This window comes from Nipponia nippon, unplaced genomic scaffold (genome assembly GCF_047370975.1).
Source record: "Nipponia nippon isolate SJK-2023a ecotype South Korea unplaced genomic scaffold, ASM4737097v1 scaffold_41, whole genome shotgun sequence".
Classification (NCBI taxonomy): domain Eukaryota; kingdom Metazoa; phylum Chordata; class Aves; order Pelecaniformes; family Threskiornithidae; genus Nipponia; species Nipponia nippon.
In genome coordinates, this window is record NW_028262360.1 from 1,408,432 (window position 1) to 1,422,902 (window position 14,471).

General features: G+C 74.8%; 3 protein-coding genes across 3 annotated transcripts; all 3 read right to left on the minus strand.

Moving 5' to 3' along the window:
• Positions 1–1,502: 1,502 nt before the first annotated feature.
• ACADVL (acyl-CoA dehydrogenase very long chain) lies at positions 1,503–6,678 on the minus strand. The gene is made up of 18 exons (XM_087777791.1): positions 6,527–6,678; positions 6,375–6,447; positions 6,225–6,289; positions 5,984–6,118; positions 5,305–5,449; positions 5,100–5,229; positions 4,896–5,021; positions 4,615–4,813; positions 3,968–4,072; positions 3,799–3,885; positions 3,632–3,694; positions 3,415–3,516; positions 3,070–3,167; positions 2,897–2,969; positions 2,743–2,815; positions 2,390–2,462; positions 2,223–2,298; positions 1,503–2,135 (listed from the first exon to the last, which is right to left on the minus strand). The coding sequence occupies exons 2-18, from the start codon at positions 6,421–6,423 to the stop codon at positions 1,863–1,865; spliced, it is 1,872 nt and encodes a 623-aa protein (XP_087633917.1). The 5' UTR covers positions 6,424–6,447; positions 6,527–6,678; the 3' UTR covers positions 1,503–1,862.
• Positions 6,679–8,456: 1,778 nt separating this feature from the next.
• On the minus strand, positions 8,457–12,709 carry PHF23 (PHD finger protein 23). Its single transcript, XM_087777781.1, has 4 exons — positions 12,551–12,709; positions 11,369–11,461; positions 9,854–10,451; positions 8,457–9,495 (listed from the first exon to the last, which is right to left on the minus strand). The coding sequence occupies exons 1-4, from the start codon at positions 12,707–12,709 to the stop codon at positions 9,284–9,286; spliced, it is 1,062 nt and encodes a 353-aa protein (XP_087633907.1). The 3' UTR covers positions 8,457–9,283.
• A 93-nt stretch (positions 12,710–12,802) lies between these two features.
• GABARAP (GABA type A receptor-associated protein) lies at positions 12,803–14,154 on the minus strand. Its single transcript, XM_087777789.1, has 4 exons — positions 13,951–14,154; positions 13,312–13,390; positions 13,116–13,234; positions 12,803–12,939 (listed from the first exon to the last, which is right to left on the minus strand). The coding sequence occupies exons 1-4, from the start codon at positions 14,038–14,040 to the stop codon at positions 12,874–12,876; spliced, it is 354 nt and encodes a 117-aa protein (XP_087633915.1). The 5' UTR covers positions 14,041–14,154; the 3' UTR covers positions 12,803–12,873.
• Between the last annotated feature and the right edge of the window lie 317 nt (positions 14,155–14,471).

Below are 14,471 nucleotides of genomic sequence, written 5' to 3' on the forward strand. Positions count from 1 at the left end.
TGCAGCCAACGCACCACGGACGGCACAAGGGTGTGCAAGACCCCGGGGAGGGCACGTGACGCCCCGATGCTGTGACAGGGTGTGCGATGCCCCAGCAAGGGGTTGCAACACCCCAACACCACATGCGGGTGTGTGACCCCCCCCCGGGCGTGCGGCCCCTCAGGGGTTGGGGGTACCGGGGGTGTTGGGGGGGGTCTGTCAGGGGGTGTCGGGGTGGCTGTCAGGGGGTGTCGGGGGTATCAGGGTGTCTGTCAGGGGGTGTCGGGGTTACCCGGAGCCGCGGGGGGCGGGGGGGCCTCCGCCACCGTCGCCTCGTAGCTCTCCTGGATGTCTGCGGGATGGGGGGGGGGTCAGGGGCTCTGCCCCCCCAAATCCCCCCAAACCCCCGCAAATCCCCCCCAGCCCCCCAATTAACGGGGGTCAATAGGAATTAGACCCCCCCCGCTCAGTGACCCCATGTTGCCCCCTGCCCCCCTCCCATCGCCCCCCAGCCACCCCGCCCCCCCATCACCCCCCAGCCCCCCCGTACCGAGCAGGGCCTGGAAGAGGGGGCTCTGCAGGACCCCCAGCAGCTGCTGCGCCCGGAGCCGGGGGGGGGGGCCCAGGGCCTCCTCCAGCAGCTGCAGGGCGCCCGCCCCTGGGCCCCCGGCGTGGGTCAGGGACCCCCAGGAGCCCCCCAGGATCCCCCAGTGTGGGTCAGGGGCCCCCAGGAGCCCCCCAGCATGGGTCCGGGCCCCCCCCAGTGCCCCCCGGGACCCCCCAGCATGGGTCAGGGACCCCTTTACCCCCCCCAGCAACCCCGACATGGGATTATGACCCCCTGTGCGCCCCCAGTGTGGGTCAGGGACCCCCCCAGTGCCCCCCGGGACCCCCCAGCATGGGTCAGGGACCCCTGTAACCCCCCCAGCACCCCCGACATGGGATTATGACCCCCTGTGCGCCCCCAGTGTGGGTCAGGGACCCTCCCTGAGCCCCCCGTCTGGGTCAGGGACCCCCTGTGACCTCCCCAGGACCCTTAACGTGCATTAGAGCCCCCCCATGAGCCCCCAGCACAGATCAGGGACCCCCCAGCATGGGTTGGGGACCCCTTTAACCCCCCCTGGGCCCCCAGCATGGGTCAGGGACCCCCCCGGACCCCCCGCATGGGTCGGGGACCCCCCAGGACGGATCGGGGACCGCTCAGGACCCCCCCTGCATGGGTCGGGGACCCCTTTAACCCCCCCCCGCGCCCCCAACATGGGGCAGGGACCCCCAGGACCCCCCCGGGGCTCCCCACAGGGGCTGGGGACTCCCTGTGCCCCCCCACCCCTCCCCTTTGGGCCCGCCCCGGCCCCCCAGGACCCCCCGAGCCCCCCGGGCCCACGCTCACCCCTGCGTCCCAGCGCCATGGCCCAGGCTAATCCCCGCTGAGCCCGGCTTAGGGGGGGATTTCGGGCCCCCCCGCCCCCCCGGGGCACGGTGGGAAATGGAGTCCAGGCCCCCCCAGCCCCGGGGACGAAGGCTCAGAGTCACCCTTTATTAAGCAGCTGCGATTCATTAGGCACACACCGAGGGGAGCCCCCCCAAAGCAGGGAGACCCCCCCAAAGCAGGGGGAGCCCCCCCAGGCTGCTCAGCTCCCCCAGGGAGGGGTGGGAGGTGCTGGGGGTCCCCAGGATGGGGGGGGGGGGTCCCCAAAACCACCACCGTGCTGGGGGGGGACCCTGGAACCAGCCTTTCCGTAAGGCACCCAAACGCCCCCCCCCGGAGTGCTGATGCCCCAGCCCGGGGGGAGCAAAGCTGTGCCCCCCAAAACTGGGGGGCTGAGAAGAGAGGCCCTGCCCGGGGGGGCAGGGCTAAGGCAGTGCTGGGGGGGGACTTGGGGTCAGATTTGGGGGTCCAGCTCCACGTGGGGGAGCCCAGGGCTCAGCTGGGGGGCCTGGGGGTGGGTTGGGCGGGTCCAGGGCTGGGTTTGGGGCTCCGGGTCCATGGAGGGGGGTCCGGGGATGGGTTGGGGGTCGGGGGGGGGGGGGTTAGAAGCCGAGGGGGTGGGGGCGGCGACCCCCCCGCTCTCCACCACGGCCCGGGCGATGGCCCGCAGGTTGCGGAAGCTCTCGGTGGGCAGCGGCCGCAGCGTCGCCAACACCCGCTGGTGGGCCTGGGGGGGGCGGGGGGGTCAGGGGGGCTCCGGCCCCCCCCAAACCCCCCCCCAGAGCCCCCCAAAACCGCCCCGGTCCCCCCTCACCTCCTGGCACCAGGTGTCGCAGAGGAGCCGCTCGTGCTGCGCCGTGGGGAGCCCCGTGGCCAGGGACCGCGACGCCCTGCGGGGGCGGGGGGGGAGGGGGAGCTGAGCTGGCCCCGCACATCTGGGGGGCGCGGGGGCCCCCCCAAACCCGCCCAGCCCCCCCGTACCTGGAGAGGACAACGGCCATGGCGTAGATGTCAATGGCGCTGTCGGCCACGCGCTTCAGCACGAACTGCTCGTCTGGGGGGGCGGGGGAAAGGGGAGGGGGGGGGACACACGGCACCCCCAAACAGCCCCCGGCACCCCCAAACCCATCCCAGCCCCCCTGGGAGAGGGGGGAGCCCCTGGCACCCCCAAACTGCCCCGAACCCCCAGGGATGGGGTGAGCCCCCCAAACCCCCCAGGGATGGGGGCAGCCCCCCCCAGCACCCCCAAATCACCCCCTGGCTCCCCCCGAGCTGGGGCAGAGCCCCCCGCCCCCTGCTGGGGGTCCCCAGGGCCCCCCGAGCCCCCCACTCACCCAGGATTTTCTTGCCGTGCTTCAGCAGCAGCGCGTCGGCCGTCTCGGCAAAGAGCTCCAGGCACTGCAGGGTCTGGGGGGGGGGTGTGTCATGGGGGGGGTCTGCCCCTGGCCCCCCCAGGACCCCCCCGGTGACCCCCGGCCCCCCGCTCACCTTCTGGGCGCTCTCCTGCAAGTCGGGGTGCACGTGGTCCCGCAGGGAGAGCCCTGAGCCCAGCCCCGCTTTCCTGGGGGGGGGCAAAGCAGTGAGGCCCCCCCAAACTGCCCCCCCCCCCGGGAAAGGGGGGGCTATGGGGGGGCGGGGGGGGATCAGGGCCCCCCCAGTACCTGCGGAGGCGGCGGGTGACCTCTCCGGCCAGGACCCCCACGTTGCCCAGGGGGTTCTTCAGGGCCTTCTGCAGGCCCCGGAGCTGCACCCCCAAAGTCTGGGGGGGGGGAAAGGGGGTGAATCCCCGGGGGGTCAGGGGCGGGGTCCCCAAACCCGGGGGGCAGAGATGGGGGCCCCCAGCCCCCCAGGGGGACAAGTATGGGGTCCCCAGAGGAGTGGGGGCAGGGATGGGGGCCCCCAGCCCCCCCAGCTGCAGCCTCCACTCACCCCACCTTCCCCCCAGCACCCCGACCCCCCCGTCTCAGTCCCCCCAGTGCCCCCCAGTGCTCCCAGTGCCCCCCCACCTGGAAGCCATTGAGGGCGACGAAGAGGCGCAGGATGTCGTTGGTGCCCTCAAAGATGCGGAAGATGCGCAGGTCCCGCAGCACCCGCTCGACGCCGGCCTCCTGCGGGGCAAGGACGGGATTCGGGGGGGTCCCTGCAACCAGGGGTGCACCCCACAACTTGGGGGGCAGCCCCATAGCTTGGGGAGGAGCCCCACAACCCGGGGGTCCCGCTCACCTGCATGAAGCCCATCCCGCCCATCACCTGGATGCACTCGTCCGTCACGGTCCAAGCTGCCTCCTGCCGCGAGCAGAGGGGTGAGACCCCCCCGGACACCCCCAAACCCCCCCGGCGGGGGCCCCAAAACCAACCCCCGCCCCCCATCAGCCCCCCCAGCCCCTCACCGAGCCGAAAATCTTGCTGATGGCCGCCTCGATCTGGAAGTCGGTGGCTCCCTGGTCCATGTTGGCGCTGATCATGTACGCCATGGACTGGGGGGGCAGAGGGGGGGTGAGGGGCCTGGGGGGGGGCAGGGACCCTCCAGTGCCCCCCCAGGGCCCCCCCGGCGCCCACCTCGGTGACGTACTGCAGCAGTGCCATCCGCGCCAGCTTCTCCTGGATGGCCCCAAAATTGTGGATCTTGTCCCCAAACTGGGTGCGGTTGGCGGCGTGTTCCACCTGGGGAGGGGGGCACGGGGTTGGGGGGGCTTGGGGGGGGCGGGGGGGACGACAGGCCTCGCCGCTTTGGCCAGGAGCCCCCCATGCTGCTGGGGGAGGGGGAAAGGATCCCCAGGGGGCTGGGGGGTTCCAAGGAGAGTCAGGGGGATGGGGGGGGCTCTAGGGGGTCCTGGGGGACAGAGGAGATCCTTGGGGGGGGGGTCGGGGGTGCATGGAGGGGGTCTTGAGGGGGGGCTGAGGGACCCCAGGGGCACAGAGAGGGGCATGAAGGGGTCCTGGGGGGGTCAGGGTGGACAGAGGGGTCCTGGGGGGGGCACAAAGAAGGGTACAGAGGGATTTGGGGGGGGGGCTGAGAGACCCCCAGGGGCACAGAGAGGGGCCTGAAGGGGCCCTGGGGGGCATGGAGGGGTTTGGGGGGGGCTGTGGGACCCCCAGGGGCACAGAGAGGGGCCTGAAGGGGTCCCGGGGGGTAAGGAGGAGTCGGGGGGGGCTGCGGGTGTCCCAGAGGGGTCCGGGGGTCCCGGGGGTCTGGGGATACTCACGGCCTTGGCCAGGACCCCCCGCATGGTGCCGGCCATGGCGGCGGCCATCCCGAAGCGGCCGTTGTTGAGGATGTGCATGGCCACCTTGAAGCCCGCCCCGGGCGCCCCCAGGACGTTCTCGGCAGGGACCCGCACCCCCTCGAAGTGAACCTCCGCCGTGTTGGACGCCCGGATCCCCATCTTCTTCTCGGGGGCACCGCTGCGGGGGGGGTTTCAGGGTGAGACGGGGGGGTCAGCACCCCGAGACCCCCCTCCGCGCCCGCCCCCGGACCCCCACTCACTGGGTGACCCCCCCGAAGCCGCGCTCCACGATGAACGCCGTTATTTTCTCCTTCGTCTCCCCCGTCCCCTCGTCCCGCAGCGGCGTCTTGGCGAACACCGTGAAGATCTCGGCCAGACCCCCGTTGCTGCGGGGGGTACGGGGGGGGGGGGGTGAGGCGCGCTCTGACCCCCCCAGCCCCCCCGGGACCCCCACCCCATCCCACCTGATCCAGATCTTGCTGCCGTCCAGGGTGTAGAAGGTGCCGCAGGGGCTGGGCTGCGCCCGCGTCCGGATGGAGGCGGCGTCCGAGCCGCTGCCCGGCTCCGTCAGGCAGAAAGCTGCCACCGTCTCCCCTGGGGGGGCACGGGGGGGGGGTCAGGGGGGTCCCCAGCTCCCCCAGACCCCCCGCCATCATCACGTCCCCGTACCGGTGGCCAGGCGGGGCAGGTATTTCTTTTTCTGGGCGGGGGTCCCGTAGAGCAGCAGCCCCTTGAAGCCGATGGACTGGTGGGCTCCCAGTGTGATGCCCACCCCCAGGTCGTGCTCGCCCACGATCTCCACCAGCCGGGCGTACTGGGAGGGGGGCACAGTCAGTGGGGGGGCTGGGGGGCAGGGGAGGGGGAGATAGGGGCTGGGGGAGGGACGGTGGGGGGTCCTAGGGGCAGAAGGGGTCTCTGGGGGGGCTGAAGAAGGTCCCCAAGGGGGAGAGGGGGACTCAAGGGGGTTGGGGTCATCAGAAGGGGGTCTCCGGGGGCACAGGGGGTCCCTGGGGGGGCTGGAAGGGGTCCCCCAAGTGGACAAGAGAGTATCTGGGGGCTTGGGGAGAGCTGGGGGGGTCCCCATGGGGCAGGGGGTGGCCAAGGGGTGGCTGAAGGAGTCCCCAGGGGGCTTGGGGGGGGGCTGATGGGGGTCCCCAAGGGCAGAGAGGGTTCCTGAGGGGGCTGAAGGGGGTCCCCAAGAGGCAGTGGGGGCCAAGGCAGGTTGGGGTATCTGAAGGGGGTCCCGAAGGAGCAGAGAGGGTCCCCAAGGGGCTTGAGAAGGGGGGATGGGGGTCCCCAAGGGGCAGAAGGGGTCCCCGGGGGGGGCTGAGGGGGTCCCGGCCCTCACCTGGGTGTTGGAGAGCCCCAGCCCCCCCATTTCGGGGGGCACCTGCAGCCCGAAGGCCCCCAGCTCCTTCAGCCCCCGCATCGTCGCGTCCTCCACCCGCTCCAGCGCGTCGTTACGGGCCGGGTTGTTCACCTCCTGCGGGAAAGGGGGGGGTCAGGGTGGGGGGACCCCCAAACCGCCTCCCCAGAGCCCAGAGAAAGGGGGTGCAGCCCCCCGGCCCCCAAAGTCCCCCCTTTTGCACCTCAAAAAAGCGGGTGACGGGTCCCACCAGCTCCTGCAGCGTCTGCTCCTGCTCCTCGCTCAGCGCTGTGGGATGGGGGGGTCACCGGGGAGCCCCGAAACGGGGGGCTGACCCCTTCCGGCCCCCCCCATCCTTTGGGGGTCCCCCCACCTGAGGGGTATGGGAAGACCTGCTCCGCGTTCAGCCGCCCCAGGAACATCCCCACGGCGAAGGACTTGGACTCCTGGGGGGGGAGAGGTACTGGGGGGCAGCCGGCAGCCCCCCTCAAGAGCTGGACCCTCCCCTCAGGACCCCCCACTCACCTCCAGGGCGGGCTGGGCCTTGGGGGGGGCCGCAGCCGCCGCTGCCGCCACCGGGGCCCCCGTTTTGTGCAGCACGGCCTGCGGAGGGGGGGAGAGCACCCCAAAACCCCCAAATTCCCCCTAGGCCCACCAGAGCCCCCCCAGACCCTCCAAATCCTCCCCTAGACATCCCCAAAACCCTCCAACCCCCCCAAATGCTCCCCGGACCCCCCAAACCCCCACCCCCTGCACCCCAAAACCTCTCCCAACCCCCCTGCCCCCCAGACCCGTCCGCTCCCCCCAACCCGCCCCCCCCGTACCCTCCCAGCCCTTGGGACCCCCACATCGACCCCCACCCGCCCCCCCCAACAACCCCAAAGCCCCCCGACCCCCGACCCCCCTCAGGGGTTCCCCCACCTCCGCACCCCCCAGAAACCCCCCAAAAGCCCCAGCCCCCGCCCCCCCGGCCCCTTCCCCCCAGTTTCCGGCGCGCCCCCTTTGCCCCAGTTCTGACATCCCGGGGGGGGGGGGGGGGGGGGGAAATCCCGGGAAGGGGAGGGGGAATCTCGGGAAGGGGGGGATCGGGGGGTGCGGTTTTGGGGGTCCCTCCCTCCGCCCCGTGCGTGCTCTGCAGCCGGGCCCCCCCGAACCTGGGCAGGGGGGGGGGGGGGGGTCACAGCGGCCCCCCCGGGGACCCCCCCCAAACCCCCGGGGACCCCCGAAACCCCAAAGTCCCCCCAAAACCCCGCCCCCCCCCCGAGTCCCGGGGCTCCCCCAGACCCCGGGTCCCCCCGATTTCCCCCCCCCCCAGCCAAGTACCGGGGGTCTCCCAAGTCCTGGGACACCCCCCCCCCCAAAATCCCGGGGTCCCCCCAGCCCCCGGAGCTCCGGGACCCCTCCCCGGCTCCCCGGGACCCCCCGGTTCCCCTCAGCTCCCCCGGTTCCCCCGAGCCCCCGCGGCTCACCCCGGCGGGGCCCGGCGGAGCAGGCGCAGCCCCAGCCCCAGCCCGGCCGCTCCCCTCATGTCGCCGTCGCCGCCGCGTCCCCGCGCTGTCCCGGGCCCGTCCCGGTGTCCCGGTGTCCCCCCGCCCCTCCCCGCCAAGGTCACGGGCCGGGCGGGGCCGCCCCGCGCGGGGCAGGCTGGGAAACGTAGTTAACGGCGCCGCCACGCACCCGCCATGCTAATAGATGCAAACGAAGGGGGCGGAGCCCCGCCCACCCCCGCCCCGCTGCCGCCACCGCCGCCCCGCCGTAAGATGGCGCCCGCGCCCGGCTGGGACGCAGCCAAAATGGCGCCCGTCGCTATGGCGACACCGCCCGTCGCCGTGGTGACCGCGCTCCGCCCCCTGGGTGTTCCCGCCCCGTCGCCATGGTAACACACACCCCCCGCCCCGCCCGTCGCCATGGTTACCCCGCCCGTCGCCACGGTGACCCCATCCTCCTGCCCGCGGGGGCGGGGCCTGTGGGGGTCAGCTACGCCCCGGGGCAGGGAATCCCCGGGGGGAGCGGGGAATCCCCGGGCGGGGGGGGGGTTCCCGGGGGCGGGGGATCCCCGGTGGGGTCCCCCCGGTGGGGGGCGGGGGGCGAGGGGACCCCCCCCGGTGCCGCGGGGGGACAGACGGACGCGGACCCCCCCGTACGAAGGCCGCGGCGCCGTTTATTTACAAGGGGGGGGGGGGTGCAATGCCCCCCCCGGACTCCAAAATATTATTCTTAAAACAAGGGGGGGGGGGGGGGGGGGGGGCGGGGGGACCCCCAAACCCTGCCCAGCCCCCTCGGGGGGCACTGGGATGGACCCGGGGTGTTTTTGGGGGGTGCCCCCCTCCCCCCGGGGTGCTCCCCCCCCCCCCCGCACCCCCAAACGGTGGGGGGGGGGGGATGGGCAGGGCCCCCCCCCCCCCCCCGAAAAAGCAGGGGTGCAGGAGAAAAAACAGTTTAAAAAAATAACACACATGAAAAAACCGCTTCCCCCCTCTATTTACAGCCTGACTGTACACCTGGGGGCCCCCCCAAACCTGTGTCCTGGGGTGGGGGCCCCCCAAAACCTCCCGGGGTGAGGGTCCCCCAAACCCCCTGAGTCCTGGGGTCCCCGGGGGGTGGGGGTCACCCCCAACCTCCTTTCTCCTGGGGGGGTGGGGGTCCCCAAGCCCCCCCATCCCGGGGGGACACACACGAGGCTCCCCCAAACCTCATGGCCTGGGGTGGGGTCCCCCCAAACCTCTCGAGCCCCTTGACCCCCATGAGAGAAGGGTCCCCCCCAAATCCCCCCTGTCCTGGACAGGGCCGAGGGTCCCCAAATCTACTCTGTTCTGAGGGTGGGGGTCCCCAAACGCCCCCATCCTGGGGGGGACACAGGAGGCTCCTCCAAACCTCATGGCTTGGGGTGAGGGACCCCAAATCCCCCCCATCCTGGGAGTGAGGGACCCCCAAATCCCCCCTGTCCTGGGGGTGAGGGACCCCCAAATCCCCCCCGTCCTGGGGGTGAGGGACCCCAAATCCCCCCCGTCCTGGGGGCGAGGGACCCAAACCTCCCCTGTCCTGGGGAAGGGGGCAAGGGTCCCCCCTATCTCCTGCTCTGAGGTGAGGGCCCCCCCAAACCTCCTCTGTCCTGGGTTGAGACCCCCCCAAGCCCCCCCCATCCCAGTGGTGAGGGACCCCCAAACCTCCTGAGCCCCCCCCCCAGCACCCCTCTCCCCGGGGTCCCCCCCACGGGCGTCCCCCGGGGGTCTGCGGGGCTGAGGGCCGGGGGGGGGCCTCACCCCCCCGGGTCGGGGGGCACTAGGAGTCCCCCCCGGGCCGGGGGGCGGCGGGGGGGGCGCGGCGGGAGCCCTCCCTGCACTTCTGGCAGTAGAAGACGTCGGGGACGTTGTTCTTCTTGACCTTGGCGCAGGAGAGGTGGATCCAGGTCCCGCACTGGCTGCACTCGATCATCGGCCGCCCCGCGAAGGGCTTCTGGCAGTAGCAGGTGATCAGGTCCCAGGAGTCGTCGCCTGGGGGGGGCAACAGGGGGCTCAGGGGGGGCCCCAGAACCAGCCCCAGATCCCCCTACCCCAGGGCAGGGGGAGCAGGAGGGGTGGGGAGGGGTCTGGGGGGCTTGGGGAGGTGTTGGGGGGTATTGGGGGGTCAGAGAGACCCCAGAACCAGCCCTGGATCCGCCTGCCCAGGGAGGGGGGAGCAGGAGGGGTCTTAGGGGGGTGTTGGGGGGCACTGGAGGCAGCCGGGGGGACCCCAGAACCAGCCCTGGATCCGCCTGCCCCGTGTGACCCCAGGAGGGGCAGCAGGGAGCTGTGGGAGAGCCTGGGGGGGTTGGGGGGTGCAGTGGGAGCCCCCAGCCCCACCCCAACTCACCCGACTCCACCATGATGTCCTCGTCCATCACCCGCATCTCGCCCTCGCTGGAGCTGCCGTCCCCGTCCCCGTCCCGGCTGGTCTCGGTGCTGCCCCCCTCCTTGCCCCCCCCCAGTTTGCCCCCCGCCGCCTCCCGGGGCTCGGCCCCCGCCTCGGGGGGCGGCGGGGGGGGCGGGGGGGACGCCGGCTCCTCCTCCGAGTCCGTCTCGCTGGGGGAGGCCTTGGCCCCCTCCCGCTCCCCCTTCTTCCACCGCCGCTTCTTGCTCTTCTTGATGCGGGAGCGGGGCTCCCCCCGGCCCCCCCGGGGTCCCCCCGGGTCCCCCCGCCGGCTGCGCCGCTCCCGCCGCCGGGGGGGCGCGGGGGGGGCGCCGGGGGGGGGCGGCAGGTCGAAGAGGGAGTCCTTCAGCCGCATCTTGTCCAGCAGCGCGCTCTCGGGGGGGGCCAGGCGCCCCAGGCCCCGCTTCTTGGAGGACTTGGCCTTGCGGACGAAGGTCTCGATGGTGCGGAGGGCGGCGGGGGCCGAGCCCCAGCCCTCCCCCCCTTCCGCCCGCCCCGGCCCCAGCGGGGAGCTGGGCCCCGAGGACGGCCAGCCGCTCTCCTGGGGGGGCAGGGGGGTCAGGGGGGGCCCCGGGACCCCCAGCTGGGGGGGACCCAAAGGCCCTGTCCTGGGAGCCCCCCCATCTGACCCCATCATGGGGCTGCCCCGAGCCCCCCCACCCCCATGAGCCCCAAACCCCCCCCATCATGGGGGGCTGCCCCAAAGCCCCGTGTCCCCCAGGACCCCCACCCTGGGGGTGCCCCAAACCCCCCCACCCTGATGAGCCCTGAACCCCCCATCTCCCCCCATCGTGGGGGGCTGCCCTGAACCCCCTTGGCTCCCAAGACCCCTACCCTGAGGGTGCCCTGACCCCCCCATCTCCCCCTCCATCATGGGGGGCTGCCCCAAAGCCCCCTGCCCCACACTGCTCCTGTCCTCGGGGATCCTGAGCCCCCCCCCCCCCCGTCCCCCAATCCCAATCCCCCCATCCTGGGGGTGCCCTGAACCCCCTGTGCCCCCCTCCCCGCTCACCCCGATCCCCCCATCTCGCCCCTCCCCCCTCAGGGCCGACCCCGAGCCCCCCCCCGCCCCCCCCGGACTCCATCTCCCATCGCCCACCACCACAGCCCCGTCCCAAAATGGCGGCGCCGCGCGGGGCACGCCGGGACGCGTAGTCTAGCGCCAGGCGGCGCCTACAACTCCCGGCATCCCCCGCGGCGGGAGGGGGCGGTGCCGCGCGGGGCACGCCGGGACGCGTAGTCCCGCGGAGAGGCGGCGCCTCGCGCTCCCATCAGCCCCCGCGGGGGCGGGGCGCGGCGCGGGGCACGCCGGGAGCTGTAGGCGCCGCCGCAAGATGGGGCCGGGGCGGCGGCGGCGGGGCCCGGGGGAGGGGCGGGCAGGGGGCAGCGCCGGGCCCGGGACCCCCGCCGCCACCCCCCCCCGGTGCCTCCCGGTGGCCTCGGCGCCCCGGGGCTCACCTCGGCGGCCGCCGGGATGTACCCGGCGTAGGCCAGGACGAAGCTGCAGAACTTGTTGAAGTCCTCGATCGTCCGGCGGCGCTTCTCGGGGGGCTGCGGACACCGGGGGAGGGGGGCGTCAGCACCGGGAGCCCCCCGCCCCCGGTTACCCCTCCCGGTCTCGGCCCCGCGGGGGTTAAGGCTCGGCGGGGGGAGCCGGCGCCGCTCCCGCCTACCCGGGTTACCGGGGCGGGCGCTCCGGGACCCTCCTCCCCCCTCCCGGTTCCCCTTGGTCGCCCCCCCCCCCCCCCCCGCCCCGGGGCCCCCCCCCCCCCTCCCCTGCGTCCCCGCCTTCGGGCTGGGGAGGGGGTCTGGGGGGGGGGGGGGGGGCCACACCGGGCGGGGGGGGGAGGGGGCCCCGACCCCCCCCGGTACCGGTACCTCAGGGTGCGGCCGCCCCGGTGCCGGGACCGTTCCCCCCCCGCCCGTTGCCGCCTCCCCCTGGTCCCGAAGCGCCCCTCCCCCGGTTCCCCTCCCCCGCCGCCCCCCCCGGGCACGCTCCGGTTCCCCTCCCCCCGCCCGTGCCTGCCCGCCCCGAGTCCCCGGTGCCGGTGCCCCACAACCCCCCCCGGAGCCCGATACCCTCCCCCCCCCGTCCAGCCCCGGGACCCCGCTCCTGGCCACGCTTTCCCCCGGGAGACCCCCCGGTACCGGCACTCCCGGCGCTCCGGCCCCCCTCGTGGTCCCCCGGTACCGGCACTCCCGGCGCTCCGGTCCCGTCCCCCCCGGTACGGGCACTCCCGGCGCTCGGGTCCCCCCCGGTACCGGCGCTCCGGTCCCCCCTCGTGCTCCCCCGGTACTGGCGCTCCGATTCTCCCCCCCCCGCCCCCCGACGCCAGGACTCCCGGAGCCCCAGCACCCCCCGGTACCGGCACTCCCGGTGCCCCCCCCCTCCTCGGGTTCCCCCCGGTGCCGGCGTGTCCGTCCCCCCAGGTGCTCCCGCTCCCCCAGCTCCGGCACCCCCGCCGCTCCGGTTCTCCCGCCGCCGGCGCTCCCACTCCCCCCTCGTGTCCCCCCGGTGCCGGCGCTCCCGCTCCCACCCCCCCCCCCCCCGCGCCGGTGCCGGCGCTCCTGCTCCCCCCAGTCCCGCTCCCCCCCACCCCCGCCGTTCCGGTCCCGCCCCCCCCCCCCCGGCGCCGGTACCTTCGGGGCCGGGCTCGGCCATGACGGCGGCCCCGCGGCGGGGTCGGGCCCCGGCTCCGTCCGTCGCTCCCGTCCGGTGCCGCCTCGCTCCGCACCGCCCCCGCCCCGCCCCGCCCCGCCCCCGCCCGCTCGGCCACGCCCCTCCCCTCCACCGCGCATGCGCGGCCCCACCCCTCGGCCCCACTTCCAGCGCGGGGCACGCCGGGAGCTGTAGTCCCCCCGCCCCCCCACAAAGGAGGCCCGAGGCCGCTCGGCGGCTCCGTCGCGTTTATTGAGGCCGGGGCCGCGGGGTTCCGGGGGGGGCGGCGGCGGAGGGGGGGGGCTCAGGCCCCGTAGACGCTCTCGTCGCTGTAGGCGATGTACAGGAAGAAATCCTCCTCGTGGTGCTCCTGGGGGGCACCGGGGGGGTGGTCAGGGGGGCACCGCTCCCCTCCCCCCCGGCCCCGCCCCTCCCCCCGTACCGATGCCCACCCCCCAGCACCGACCCCCACCCCCCCCCCCGAGTCTGCGGGGTGCCCCCCCCGCCCCCCGGGTCCCCCCTTCCCCCCGGCCCCCCCCCCCCCACCTGGTAGAGCTGCCCCATGGTGGCGCTGGTGGGGGGGATGACGTTGTTGACGAAGAAGAAGAGCGCGTCCTCCGCCCGCAGGTGGATCCGCTTCCGGATCAGGAAGTAGAACTGGCCCACTGCGGGGGGAGGGGCGCGGTGAGGGGGGGCCACGGCCCCCCCCGCCCCTCCCCCGGCCCCCCGGCCCCCGCCCCACCTGTCAGGTCCGAGGGCACCAGGTATTTCTTCTTGTCCAGGTCCCCGATCCGGGCCTTCGGCGCCTTCTCCACGATGACCTGGGGGGGCGGGCGATGGGTGCGGGGACCCCCCCTAACGGCATGGGGGGGTGCGGCCCCGCCGGGACCCCCTGGGTCAGACTGGGGGGGGGGGTCCCGGGGTGGTGTCACCCGGGGGGGCCCAAGGGGGTCCTGAACGCCTGGGTGCCTCGGAGCGGGGGGGTCCCGGGGGTTCCCCCATCGGTCCCGGGGGGTTCCAGAGGTCCCCAAGGGGTCTCAGGGGGTCCCGGAGGGTTTCAGGTTGCCCTGGGGGTTCCCCAGCCGGTCCCGGGGGGTACCCGGGAGGTTCCGAGGGCTTCCAGAGTGCCCCGGGGGGTCCCCAAGTGGTCCCCAGGGGGTTCCAGGGGCTGTCAGGGGTCCCCCCGGGCGGTCCCGGAGGGGGTTCCAGGGGGTCCCGGGGGCTCCTAGGGTGCCCCAGGGGGTCCCGGGCGGTCCCCAGGGGGTTCCAGGGGGTGTCAGGGGTCCCGGGGGGGGCCCGGGGTGCCCCGCGCGGTGCCCGGGCGTCCCCAGGGGGTTCCCGGGGGGTTCCCGGCGGCTCCCCCGGGGGTCCCGGCGCTCACCGGGACGCGGTCCGGGTACTTCTTCCGGATCTTCTCGCCCTCGCAGCGGCGCTTCTCGAACGGGTGCTCCTCCTTGTACAGGAACTTCATGGCCGGGCCGGGGTCGGGACCGGGACCGGGACCGGGGCCGGGACCGGAGGGTGCGTGCGCGGCGCACGGATACGGCCCCGCCCCCGCCGCCACGCCAACAGCGCAGCGCGCGCGCGCGGCACGCAATCGGCGCAGCGGCCGCCGCCCCGCCGCAACGCGGCCCGCGCAGATGGCGTAGCGCACGCGCTCGCCGTAACACACACCCCCCCACCCCCCACCCCCCCCCCCCCGCTTCCCTCCGTTACGGAAACGGCGTACGGCCCCCACCAACGGCGGGGTTGCGCAATTGGGGAGGGGGCGGGGAACACGGGCCTCGGTAATGGGGGGGCAACCGGTGGGGAAGCGGAAGGAACCGGGCGGTGGCGGCGCGGAGGGATCCGGCGCGGTGCTGCGGCCGTCATGTGACTGACGTCACCGCGCGCGGGGAGGCC